The sequence below is a fragment of the Kogia breviceps genome, chromosome 19, assembly GCF_026419965.1.
Source record: "Kogia breviceps isolate mKogBre1 chromosome 19, mKogBre1 haplotype 1, whole genome shotgun sequence".
In the NCBI taxonomy this organism is placed as follows: domain Eukaryota; kingdom Metazoa; phylum Chordata; class Mammalia; order Artiodactyla; family Physeteridae; genus Kogia; species Kogia breviceps.
The window spans coordinates 19,442,587-19,455,675 of NC_081328.1; the positions used below are offsets into that span (position 1 = coordinate 19,442,587).

The following is a 13,089-nucleotide window of genomic DNA, read 5'->3' on the forward strand; positions in this document are numbered from 1 at the left end:
CACCCTTGCCCTATCCTACAGCTTCTGATGTGAGGGTAATCAGAGAAACCAATAAGGAGGTACACCACGGTGTAACCTCATGGAAAGAGTACCCAATTAGACTCAAAAGACCTCGCTGATAGTCTGCAAGATCCAACTAACTTGGAGACGCTGGCTGAATTGGAGACTTTTTACTTCCCTGTGCCTTGAATTCCTCCTCTGCAGAATAAAAGCAGCCCCCTAACATCAGCATTTCTCAATATTATCATTTTTTTTTTAATGTGTGGTTCCTTCTGACAGTATTACTTTCTCCAGGTGTGGTCTGCAGATATGCTACATCAGAGTCCCCAGCTTCCTTCCCAAACACCCAGATTCTATAGGTCTGGGCTAGCAACCAGGAAACGGCAGTTTTTTACAAGCACCCAGGAGACTCTGATACACGTGAAAATTTGAGATTTACTGCAATAATAATCTTAGTAATGCCTCTAGGGATTAAAAAAAGGTCACAATTTGTGTGTAAACCCCAATAAAGAAATTATTTTAGGTAAAAAGTATTTTTAAATCAGTATACGAAAACTTACAGAGAACATTTCAATATGCTTTTATAATATTAGTAATATATAATAACAAATTTCAATTTTTCCCCATTTAAAAAAATGTTTGGTTAAGAAGACCAAATGTGTATTAAAATACATGTAAACATTTACATGCTATGGCATCAAGAACTGCTTGCTTGCTTTTTTTTTTTTTTTTAATACTTTATTTAGTTATTTTTGGCTGCATTGGGTTTTCGTTGCTGCGCATGGGCTTTCTCTAGTTGCCGTGAGCAGGGGCTACTCTTCGTTGCAGTGCGCAGGCTTCTCATTGCGGTGGCTTCTCTTGTTGTGTAGCACTGGCTCTAGGCATGTGGGCTTCAGTAGTTGTGGCACACGGGCTCAGTAGTTGTGGCTCGTGGGCTCTAGATCCCAGGCCCAGTAGTTGTGGTGTGCGAGCTTTGTTGCTTTGCAGCATGTGGGGTCTTCCTGGAACAGGGCTTGAACCCATGTCCCCTGCATTGGCAGGAGTATTCTTAACCACTGTGCCACCAGGGAAGTCCAAGAACTGCTTTCTTGACATGATATTCAGAACTCTTGAATTTGGTACCAGTCGTCCCAAACAAAACTAGTAGCTTATTTTTATGTTTGTGCTGTTTCTGAAAAGAGTTGAGGAGAAAGATTTCAGGCGGCTATTTGTGAGCGTTTCCACAAATAACAGTGCAGGTGTGGATAGCCAGTATCTCAAAAACCAAATTATATGTAACTGTCAACATATTTTCACTTTTAATATTAGTTTTGGTAGTACAAGAGACATGGTGATATGCTATATAAAAAAGTTTAATTAAATAAATAAAATTTAGGAATCTGATGAAGATCATCTGGAGGTGAAACTGTAAAACTATCATATTTATGTCCCCCATTAATTGGTTGGTTCACTGTCACTATTCCTCAAGCAGCCGGTCTGCAACTATGTCAACAGTCCAAACAGTTGGGAAACATTGAACTAGATCAATGGGCATGTGGGTGATGACTCAGAATCACCTGGAGTGCTGGGTCCAACCATATGGTAAGGGTGGTAGAGAAGGTGGAGTGCCCTCTGTCAAGCTCTCTGGGAACATTTGACCCCTTTCCCCACCAGCTCTGCAGCAAACACTGGCTAAGGTAAACTTCAGCTCTGACACAGAATGACTATGCAGGTACTTCCATCAGCATATGACAAATGACCAAGAATGGCACCTGAGTCTAGTCATGCCTGCCCAAAAGGTAAAAAGAGAGGTAGACAGAAGTGAGAGAACCGGAAGGCCTAAGAATTTTCCACTGCAGACTGGGCAAGTCCTAGGCCCTGCAGCTATTCCTTCCTATCCCACACCCTAGCACAAAACTTTAACACCAAACTGTTCCTCTTCACCTCCATAAAATCCAAATTGCCCAAACCATGGCTACTGGTCTGCAAAATCAATTCCAAGACAATTCCGCCCTCTTCCTGAGAACCATCCTTGACTAAGGATTCCTCAAACCGGCTGAACTTCGGCTGACTCCACTCCCTCTAAAGTCCTGGAAAACACTCCACCCTCTTTCCCCAAATCAGAACGCTCCTTTTGTCCAGATTTTGGAATAAAGCCTCATGCTCTAGTGGATCTTCTTCCACACCATGAAGATAATAATTGAGCATGGTCAAGAGGAGGTATAATTCATTGGCTATGGACCCACTGACTCAAGACCCAGGAAAAGGTTGTAAGTCAACAGAAGATGAGGCATGGTTATTTCTCAAGCAGATATCTTAATCATTATGAAAGTTGAAAGGGGGTGGAGGGAATTCACAGAAATTGCTGGAGGGAAACCAAGCTTTTATAGCATAAAATATATTGATTCCATCACATTCCATGCATGTGATCAGAACTAAGAGTGGAAAGATTTTTCAAAGCAAATGAAAAGGGTAAAACAAGAAGGGGCCGGGTGGGAGAGGGGGCTGCTCTATTTACTTAAGAAAAGCTTTTTTTCCAAGTCTTTTAACATAACCCAGCAGTTGCAAATAAACAATGGTGCTGATTACTAACGAATTACATTTAACCACTCAGAGGCCAGCAGAGGCTCCTGTTGGCCTAACTTCCTGTAAATTTCAGGATGACTAGGCAGCATTTCTTCAAAGTGGATCAAGACCCGTTAAAATGTTTCAGCAAATCAGATTCTGGCTCCAAGTAGACTGATTGGATCGGGTGTCCCTAGGAGACCTGACCACTCCACAACCCAGAGATAATGAAACATTAAAATTGCATATAATAATTATAATATAATTGCATATAATAATTATATGCAATTCTAGAAAAGGCATGTGAATGTTAAACTAGGAGATGCAGGCTAAACCTATAGCATTGGAGGGGGCAGCTTTCAAGAGTCAAGTGATACTAGCTCAACAAAAATTGTATAAAGTTCAAATTCAGCACATGGGTGGTAGCTGCTGAAAAAGGCTGCTGAGAGAGCCAGAAGGTTTTGCTTATCTTTTTACAGGAGAGGACAATGGAGAAATTACCAGACCAAGGTCACTTTCCCTTAAAAAAAAAAAAAAAGGTTAGCAGGCTTAACAGAGATTAAAAAAAGGTCTTAACATAGGTTGAAACTCCATGAAATCAGCACCCTGGTGAGAATCTCTCCAAGAATCCTGTAGGAAATTGCGGATTAGAGTAATTAAATGTAAAAGTCTCCTTGAGAGTGACTTCTGTTCTGAAGACTAGAGCCATTTCTGTGAAACGCATCATAGAAAAATTGTGAAGAGGATTTGCCAGGCATCACAGCCTTTCCACTTTCACATTAAGGTCTGCAAGCGCTATGATCTAAAAAAGAACACAGCAGTGATTTGGGGAGGGAATTAAATAATACAGCTTATCTCAGAAAACCACTCCATTCTCTAGCCTTTGAAAAAGTTCTCATGCTCTCATAATGGTAATATACTTAGGAGTTTCCAAAAATTACACACATTTCCTCAAGAGATATAGGAAAAAATATAATCACGGGGTAAAGGCCAAACATTGTCTCTTCTGAATGCTTAAATAGCCAATTATACATTAATTCTATAGAGAGAAAGAGACTATTACAGGAATGTTATAAAATGTACCCTCGGGCCTAAGTCTGTTCAACTGACAGTAAAATCACCCCCTCAAAAGAGCAGTTTTATGCAAAATCTAGTATTTTAATTTCCCAGCATCCAAGAGAAATATATAAGGAGCAGAAATTAAACTAATTATGTCAGCAGCACAGTGAACAAAACTTTAATTGTATTACACACTAGTTAGACATTTGCAGAATACGAAGGCCCTTAAGGGTAGAAACTTCTTTAGAATATAAATGATTCCCAATCAATATGACAAAAATTAGTACATTTGGGCAATAAACAGATTCACGGTTTACATGGAAAAATTCAGCCAACATCCTAATTCAATATAAAAAATTAACGTAGAGTATAAGAAACAAATCTCTAAAATGGCTTTAAATCACTCCATGATTTACATTATGTTGGATCATTAATAGGTCCTTTAAGCCAGTATTGTACTAATCAGCTTTTTTAGCATCCTGCCCACAAAAGAGCCTATTCATTTAGCTGGGAGACAGGTGTTAGCAACCAGCAACCTCTTTTAGCCTCGAGTTCCAGGGGCCTGGCCTGCGATTACTATGGCCGTGATTGGCAAGTCGAAAGGAAGGGCAGTTTAAAAGAGGGAAAGGGAGGAGAGAGAGAAAGAGAAACGAAAGAGCCCCAGAGCGGGGAAAGGAAGATGAGGAAAGAAAGAGCCGTCAGGTGCTACTTAGTGGGGCCACCCTCCAAGCCTGGTAGCCTGAGCTGAGCTCCCAGGCTACAGCACAGATACATGAGGCAGAATTTGGATAACGTCATTATTCCCGCAGACAGCAGTTCTGGATATATGCCTGCACTCCACTCGTTCTAAAAATTTTTTTTCAAGTGTCTGTGACTCATTCCCCTTTCCCATATTCTCTAGTTCTTAACTTCAGTCCTCACTCTTTCATACATTTTCTAAAAGAGCTGACTGAGTAGATATTCCTGGAAAGAGATAAGAGAGAAGGCCAGATTTAGAAAGACATCTTAAACCTACGGAATACAAATCCTATGAGAAAGTGGGAGAAGAGAACGTTCACAGAGCTCCGTACAGTGTACAAAGAAGAGATTTCCGCCCACAGAACAATGCTACCAGGTATGATTTTCATCTTGCAGATGAAGGTAAGTAACATGTCTAAAGTAGCACAGCCAGGGGGTGGAGGAGCTGGGACTCAAAACCAGGTTTGTCTATTTCCTAAATTGTTAACGCTTTTCCCAAGTTTAATTCGTTAACTAACATATTTAATGCCCTGTTTCTGCTTTAACTCAGAGGGTTCTGTATTTCGGCAATTTTTCTTCCATCCATGAACTCAGCAAAAGACCTGTGACTAAATTTTATTGCCTATTAAGCATCCATTATTTCCAATAAGCGTTTCAGCTATGTAGAAATGAAACATCTGGCAAGTTGGCTTTATTTTAAAATCCTACATACAGAGAATTCCCAGGCAGCTCTCCTATCCAACACTGATCAGAACTAGACTTGACTACCCATTCAGACCTCCAGTGGTTTCCACATTATCATTCATTTGTCCACTCAGGAAATAAAGGAAGCTACTTTCGCCAACCCTCCCTCCTCATGACTCCTGACAGATAAAACAGCAGAGGGGGGCCTCTCTATAAAGTAATTTACATAAAAGTTATAAAAGCTCTTTGTTATCTGTCATGACTAGGAAATGGGCTATTCTAGCAAATCAAACATCCTGAATAACATAATGATGCTTTTAAAGGGACTAACAATTTATTAAAAATTTCAAAGCAATGCAACAGTGGCCCAGAGTGGTTTTAAAAATGTAGATTCTCGGCACTTCCCTGGTGGCCAAGTGGTTAAGAATCTGCCTGCCCATGCATGGGACATGGGTTCGATCCCTGGTCCGGGAAGATCCCACATGCCATGCAGCAACTAAGCCCGTACGCCGCAACTACTGAGCCTGTGCTCTAGAGCCCCCAAGCCACAACTACTGCACCCACACGCCTAGAGCCCGTGCTCGGCAACGAGGAGCCACCGAAATGAGAAGCCCGCGCACCGCAACGAAGAGTAGTCCCCGCTGGCCGCAACAAAGACCCAATGCAGCCAAAAATAAATTAATTAACTAAAATAAAATAAAATGCGGATTCTCAGTCATCACTTATCCACTCAAAAAAAAAAAGAAAAAATCTCCAGGAGGTGGAACTGCAAAATCTGTATTTTTAAAGAACCCCTCAATGACTCAGTTGGAAACTGCTAGGTACCTTATCTTTTAAGGAGTAGCTGGCTTTGGAGAACTCCTTGCAATAAAACTCACTAAAACCACTAAAGCTGCACTGAATACAATGTGACCTTTTTATGATTCAGGAGACTTCAGGATCTCCCAATGCCTCTGGTTCATCATTCACTACTAGTCATTAATCACTATACTGGCAAAACCAGAAAGGAAGGAAAGGTTAAGAAGACTTCATATTGGTAAAAAGCTGGAAAAAACAGCTTTTGTTTTCCTATCAGATTTTTAAAGAGCTGGTTTCCCCCAGAGGAAACTCAGATTTTATGCTTGCCTCGAAAAAGGAAAATGTTTAAAAACAGGCAGATTCTCTTAACTGCTCCAATTCAGAACGTTAACAGGCCCAAATGTGTTAAAAATGTGGAATATTCAACCTGAACTACAGAAAGCAGAGAAACTTCATGACAGTCTTAACAAAGATAAATGAGGATAATGAGTTTAAGCTAAGAATGGCATCATAGGATTAGATAAAACCACTGTCCTGCCCATGGCAACTGATAAATCCTGGAAACTGGGAGAGCTGAGGTCTTTCAACACATAAGGCCAATGATTCCTACCTATCTAGGATGGCTTTCATGTGAGCTATATATCCTGTTAAGAGCCCAACTAGTTTTAGGATTTTAAAACTCCAAATAATATAGTCACAAAACAAGAAAGTGACCACACCACCTCCCTATTGAAGCAAAGACTGCCCTTCAAATAGCCAGAATCTTTCTTACAGAAACACCAGTCACTACTACCAATAAACAGTAACCAAACAAAAATAATAACCAGTAACATTACCAAACAATAATGATGAGGCAGCTCGCCCTGTGAGACTTCAGCAACAGCAATTTAAACTATGCATTCTCATTAAACTCTAAATTATAACTCAGCTCTGTATTGCAGGGGTTATGAGATTCAAGGTGCAGACATTGAATCTTTCCTCCCCAAACATAAACACTATAGCCAGTACAAGTTTAATATAAAAGTCTCTAATCTACCTTTAAAACAACAGTAGTAGTAAAGAATAAAAAACTATTTTAAGAATAAAAAATTAAGGCGGAATTAGTCCTGTTAACACTCCTTAGGTTTATGTAGGTGTTTGCAGAAAGTTCTAGGCACAACACTCTTACAGATGGGTGTCACTGTATTAAACATTACAATGGACATGTAATTAGGGAAGAAACTGTGCCCTTTTTTGTTATTGTTGCCGTCTGTTTTGTCTTTTTAAATGCTGGTTACTGAATATGCTTTTCCCCCTGCTATTTTAAGAGGCCTTAAAGAGGCATTCCTATTAGACGGTGCTAAGCAGAGTTATTATCAACTGGCTTGGCCGTGAGAAAGTTTTGAAAAATTAATTTCTAACCTCTTTGAGAACAGCTCTCTTTTTCTGCAGGTTATTTTAGCAATTGGTTAAATTAAGTCAATTTAGAAGATTTACAATCCCCGATCCCAATGTAAACAGTTGGGATAACAGGTGTCTTCCTGATCAATATGAAAGTTTTTAGTGGGCTGATCTTCCAAACTAAACAGACATTAAAATGTGTGTGTGTGTCTTAGATTACATGGAAATTTGCTTCATGCACAATCAAGTTATCAGTTAGCCCTGCCACATCAAGCTGCAACTGTCATATACAATTTTCAAACTTAAGAAAATAACACTTCTAGGGCTTCCCTGGTGGCGCAGTGGTTGAGAGTCCTCCTGCCGATGCAGGGGACACGGGTTCGTGCCCCGGTCCGGGAAGATCCCACATGCCGCGGAGCGGCTGGGCCCGTGAGCCATGGCCGCTGAGCCTGTGCGTCCGGAGCCTGTGCTCCGCAACGGGAGAGGACACAACAGTGAGAGGCCCCCGTACCGCAAAAAAAGAAAGAAAAGAAAAGAAAAGAACACTTCTAAATAAACTGTAATTTATGACTTGTACTCTGAAGTCCAGAATTACTAGGAAATATGCCATGACGTTTCAGAAATGCTTGCCATCATCTATTTCCTTGAACGTGGAAAAGAATGCAATCAGGAAAAAACGATAAAGACGTTGTCAAACCTGAAATCCCGTGAACTAGCTCCCAACCCTAGAATTCTGTACACAAACTCAGCCCAGCACCATGTCCCCTGCCTACTCCCATTCCCAGAAAAAAGGTTCCAATAAGTGACAGCCTTGGCCACACTTCAGTAACTTGAACTGTCACCGGGAAAACCACAACTGCTCCCCAAACAGTTGCACCAACAGGGGTGACAGGAAGTCTCTGTCCCCCAAACCACCTGTAACAGGGATGGGCAAGGAACTTACTTTCTTAGAAGGCCACATGCACCTGGGGATGTTTATTATGTTAACAGTGGCCTTTAGCCAGGGTGCAAAGTGGCAGCTGTGAGTAAAGCCCTATCTCCAAGCTAACAACAATTCTTCCCTGGGGTAGACTGGGAGAAGCATGGTACACTCTTCCTTGATTACACACGCAGCTTTTTCTCCTAGAACAAATGACAGACCAACAAAAAAGGAGAAAATATGCTGCTGTTTCTATCTTCTGCCAGCCTGAAATCAAGCTCTGAGCAGACAGACGTCTGCGACGTTCTGGTTCCCCAGGTCTAGCATACTTCCCCAAGCCTGGTCAAATGTTTCATGGGCAGCCAGCTGCACAAAGGCCCCATGTCCCTCTCCGTCTTTGCCACTGGCGACCTCACACACATCACCTCAAAATAACAGAGGACAACTCCCAAAAGAGAGAACAGTGGACCCTGGGCGGGGCGGGGTGGGGGGAGTGGAGAACCACATCCCCAAACTTCTCCATCGAGCCTCCAAACTCCAGCCTTCACCTTCCTCCAACACGCCCGCAGGGCTCCTGCACTAGGAAGCTGGGTCAGGCTAGTTCCTTAAAATGCAGACGCAGGCCGCCGCGTACCTGACTCGGTTTCCTATGCTGTAAAGCGGCATCTTTCCCCAACGAGCCAACTGAACGTGCCGATCCGTAGGGCGTTTGGAAATATTTGAGAACACACGTCTCCCGTTACTGCCCCCACCGGTGAAATGCTTCCTTTGAGGGGACTTTTAATGGGACAGGTGCGGGCTACCTTGAATGCGCAGACTTCCAGCGAGGCAGGGCGTCCCCCATCCCCTGTAGGCAGGGAGAGTCTCAGGCCGCGCCCCGCACAGAGGAGGCGCCCCCGGACCACAGCCTGGCGAGACCCGAGGCCGAGCAGCGCCCCTGACTCCGGCCTCCCCCGGGACCCCACCCCAGGCCCGGAGCCCCGCGCAACCCAGCGCCGCCGCCGCCGCCTCCTCACCTGCCGCGGCCTCCTGCCCGGCCCGCACCTGGGAGGGGAGGGGTGGGGAGGGGCCGGATCCGGGACGCGGTCGGCTCAGGCAGGGGGGCTGCGGGCTGAGCCGCGGCAGCGTCTCCGGGGCTGAGGGGCACCCGGGGGCGGTCGCGACATCCTCACAGCCGGCCCCAGGAAGTTGCCCCCCCACACCCATCCCCGGCCTCCCGGCCCGGTCGCTCCCGCCCCTCGCGCGGCCCCGCTCCCGGCGCTGCCCCGCCCCCCTCGGGAGCGCGCCCCCGCTCCTGCCGCTCCCGAGCCACCATAGAGACGGGAGAGCCGCGCGGCGGGCTAGAGCGCGGCCACCGCGCGCGCCCCCTGGCGAAGCCCAGCCGCGGGAGGCGGAGCCCGCCGAGCCTGAGACCGGGCTAGGCGTCGGTACCCCTGTGTGAGGGCGTCCGCTGCTCCTCGTTGCCTTGGTTACCGAACTCTGCACGAGGTAAGAGCTTAAGGGTCCGGATCCGTGGTGCAGATTGGTGACACTGAGCGAGTCCCATAACATCTCAGAACTCGTTTCAAAATAAAAGTTTCAAAGTTGCCTCACTTTCATATCCCATTGTTCCTCACAACAATGGCTATCAGCAGGTGATGGTCCCCAAAATTACCATGAAAGAAGCCCAGGCCCACCAGAGTTCACTAGCTTATTCAAGATCCCATAGTTGGAAAGTATTAGAAGCCAGATCTGGAGGACGTCAAAACCCACGTTTGTCCCATTCACTCAATGGCACCTCCCTCTCCAGCATTTCCCAGTCTAAGCCCCCAGAGTTAGCTAGTTTCACCTTAAGAAAGTGAGGAAACTGCTAAGAGGAAGGCCCTGGTAGAATGAAGATGACTGTGTGGAGGAGCCCACCCAGCCATTCATCAGCTAGCTGTGTACCTTTCAGCAGGTAATTAACATTTCTGAACTCCGGTTTCCTCATCCCTGAAGAAATTGGTATGGCTGGTGTGAGGCAGGTTGGTATGAGGATTAAATAAGCTAATACGTATAGAAGTGTTTAGTAAATTATAAAGCACTAGGGTTGCATGGGGGATCATTAGGCAGCATGGACTAAGAAAATGCCTAGTCACGACAATAATATAGTAAATTCAAATCCTTCTTCTGATGGCGTCTAGTGACACCTAATTTTCTTATGCCTTAGCTTCCTATTGAGACCTCCCAGAGTTGCTCAAGCAATTTGTATTTTAATATAAGGAATATCACAAGGAAAAGTGAAGTAAAAATAATATCATTTATACATGCTCACTCCGTCACTTTACAAGTATTATTTCTAGTCTTCACAACCCAGAAAACTGAGTACTATTATTCCTACGTTATTAATGAAGAGCTGCCTATTCAGAAATTTACCCAAAGCCACATAGTTAGGAAAAGGCCGAACCGGAATTTTAAACTAGGTCTTTCCACGACTAGGAATGCATGGAAGGACTGACCTGCTAGATGCCTCCTGTACCTGAGTTAACTGTGCCCATCTTTTTCCTATCTGGCTATTTTGGTAGCTTTCCTTGATGCAATGCCCTGTCCTCTCTGCTTCTCTCCAGGGGTTTATTTTCCCCCATGAAGGCATTTATTATCTCCTCTTTTCCCCTCTCTGACTCCTTTTCTCTTGAGATGTCAGGACCTTGTTCATCTTATTTCTGAAAGGTCTTTGTGACCTGTGATTAAGGCACATCATTCCCCACCCAGTCTCTCCTTCTCTTGATGTTAAGTATTATCATAGAAAGTAAATAGGTCCAGAGCAAGGGATGGGGTGAGGCCCAGAGATGTCTTTTTGTAAGCTTAGTTCTTAAGCTGAGTGCTCAGTTCCGAAAGGGAGTGCACTTAAGCCACTGATTGGCCTAATAATTGGTGTCAGAATTCATGATATCCTTGTGGATTTTTTCTGGGCCCTCTGGTCCATATTACAGCTAAATCATTGGAACGCTGCTAAATAATGTGCATGTCGCTAAAGCGAGGAGGGCTCAGAGCTGCATTTACCCACACTCCTCCTTTCTCCACCTTTAGTATTATCACCATCACTATTTTTCATCTTTATCGTGCCCTTCCGCAGAGGCACTCAATAATGTACCCATTGTGCAAGTAATCTGAAATCCTTTTCAGCAAGCAATAGTATTTAGTACTAATAAAACACTAGTTTGTCTACCAAGTGACATATTTATAGGAGCTGTTTACGTTGATGTATTTTTATTATTTCTACTCATTTGCTAAGTACTTTCCAATACATATTTATGAAGCACATGCCTTTCCCCAAACGGCAGTGAAAAAATAAATCATATTATTTTATTAGTAGCAGCGTGGCTTGTAAGTCCTAGAGCCCTGATTTCTGTTACTTTGGGCAAGAGCATGAAAAATTAATGGTGACTGAGCACCTACTATGTGTCAGACTCTGTGAAAGGCACTTTACATAAATTATGTTTAATCCCCCTGAGGCATGTATTTTACCAATAAGGAAAATGTAATTCCCCTGCAACATACATTTTACCAACAAGACAAAGACATTACCTTGTCCAAGTAATTCAGCCAGAAAGGACCCAGCAAGGTTTTGAGCCTAGATTTTCCCGTTTCCAAAATCCCAAATCATCATTCTACTTCACCAGCTCTTAAATTCTCCGGACCTAATAAATTTTGCAAAATATAAAGTATTTCTTTCTGAGAGAGGTTGTGTAGGTTATCCCAGAACGGAACAGGAAGTGATAAATGGACACAGGATGCTAACCCCAATTGTTCTTTTGGAGGTTATTCTCCGAGGGAATTATTCCCTAAGAAATCAGTGGTAGGATGTTTCCCGTACAGGAGTTCAACTCATACCTGGAGACAGGACTGGCTACAAAGTTTTCAGGGCACAGTGCAAATGTGGGACCCTTGTTCAAAAAGTATTAAGAATTTCAGGATGGCAACCGGGGAGCATTAAACTAAGCACCAGGCTCTGGGCAACTGCACTGGTCACACTTGAAGCCAGCCTTGCCTGAACAGGATGCTGTCACTAGTTTCTCGAAGGCATCCTAAGCTTTTCAATGATGTGAAAATAGAGTGCCTATTATTAATATTGGATGCTATCCCACAAGATAGTATGGAAAAACCCAAAAGAACTTTTTGGCCAACCCAATATATGCCTGGGGAAGTATTTGGTGTTTTACATAAGCTATATGACCCTAAAGCAATTCTATGCAATAGGTATTATTTTCCCCATTTCCCAGTGGCTGAAACTAGGGCTTAAAGAAGCTAATTCATCCAATGACATACAGTAAGTGTCAGAGCTAAGGCCAAGTTAGATGAGATGGAAAATCTTGCTCGACTTTGTATACTTTTCAGCATATGCCCATTGTCTTCTGGCAAAACCCAGGCTTACAATTGAGACTATTACAGCCAGAAACTAAAGAGGCAGCAAAGAGCTAGGATTCAAAGGCTCCTCATGGATTCAAGCTTGTGCAGCAGCTGAAGTGCACTTGTACAGCTCTGGGATGCATGGACCTTCCACTGGCTGGGAGAGAGAATTCTACCCGTCAAATGGAATGGCCAGTACCTGGCCTCCCTCTCCAGGATAGATAGGAAACACACTGAGGTCCTTACCTTCATAAAAGGTAACTAAAGGGAACCCACAGCATCTTACATAATGATAAAATAATGGAAACAGCTCACTAAAATCAGGAACAAGACAAGGAGGAAGGCTGTTGTTGCTTCTATTCAACTTAGCACCGGAAGTTAGTCTAGCCAGTGAAATAAGATAGGAAAACACGAGAGAAACATCTTTTTGAGGGTAAGCTTGGATGAATAATCTACCTAGCTCTAATTTAAGCTCCAAGCATCACAGAGCCTTCTCCAATGCCCATCCCCAGCAACTGGACAATTTTAATGCTCCCCAGTACAACTCCATGCCAGAGCATAGCAAAACCTAGTTGGGATGTGCACCTAAATCCCTTACC

At 43.7% G+C, this 13,089-nt stretch overlaps 1 protein-coding gene across 4 annotated transcripts in view; it reads right to left on the bottom strand.

The window, feature by feature from the left end:
• RFFL (ring finger and FYVE like domain containing E3 ubiquitin protein ligase) overlaps positions 1–13,089 on the bottom strand; it is a 74,717-nt gene that overhangs the window by 58,326 nt on the left and 3,302 nt on the right. For 2 of the 4 annotated variants that reach the window (XM_067021805.1, XM_067021798.1), the window contains exon 1: positions 9,139–9,349. The exons of 1 other annotated variant lie outside the window; for it this stretch is intronic. In XM_067021805.1, the coding sequence (XP_066877906.1) occupies positions 9,139–9,328 (190 nt within the window). In that variant the 5' untranslated portion in view covers positions 9,329–9,349. Of the gene's footprint in view, positions 1–9,138; positions 9,350–13,089 lie in introns of those variants that run through there. One more of the 4 variants, XM_067021804.1, reaches the window with a different exon arrangement.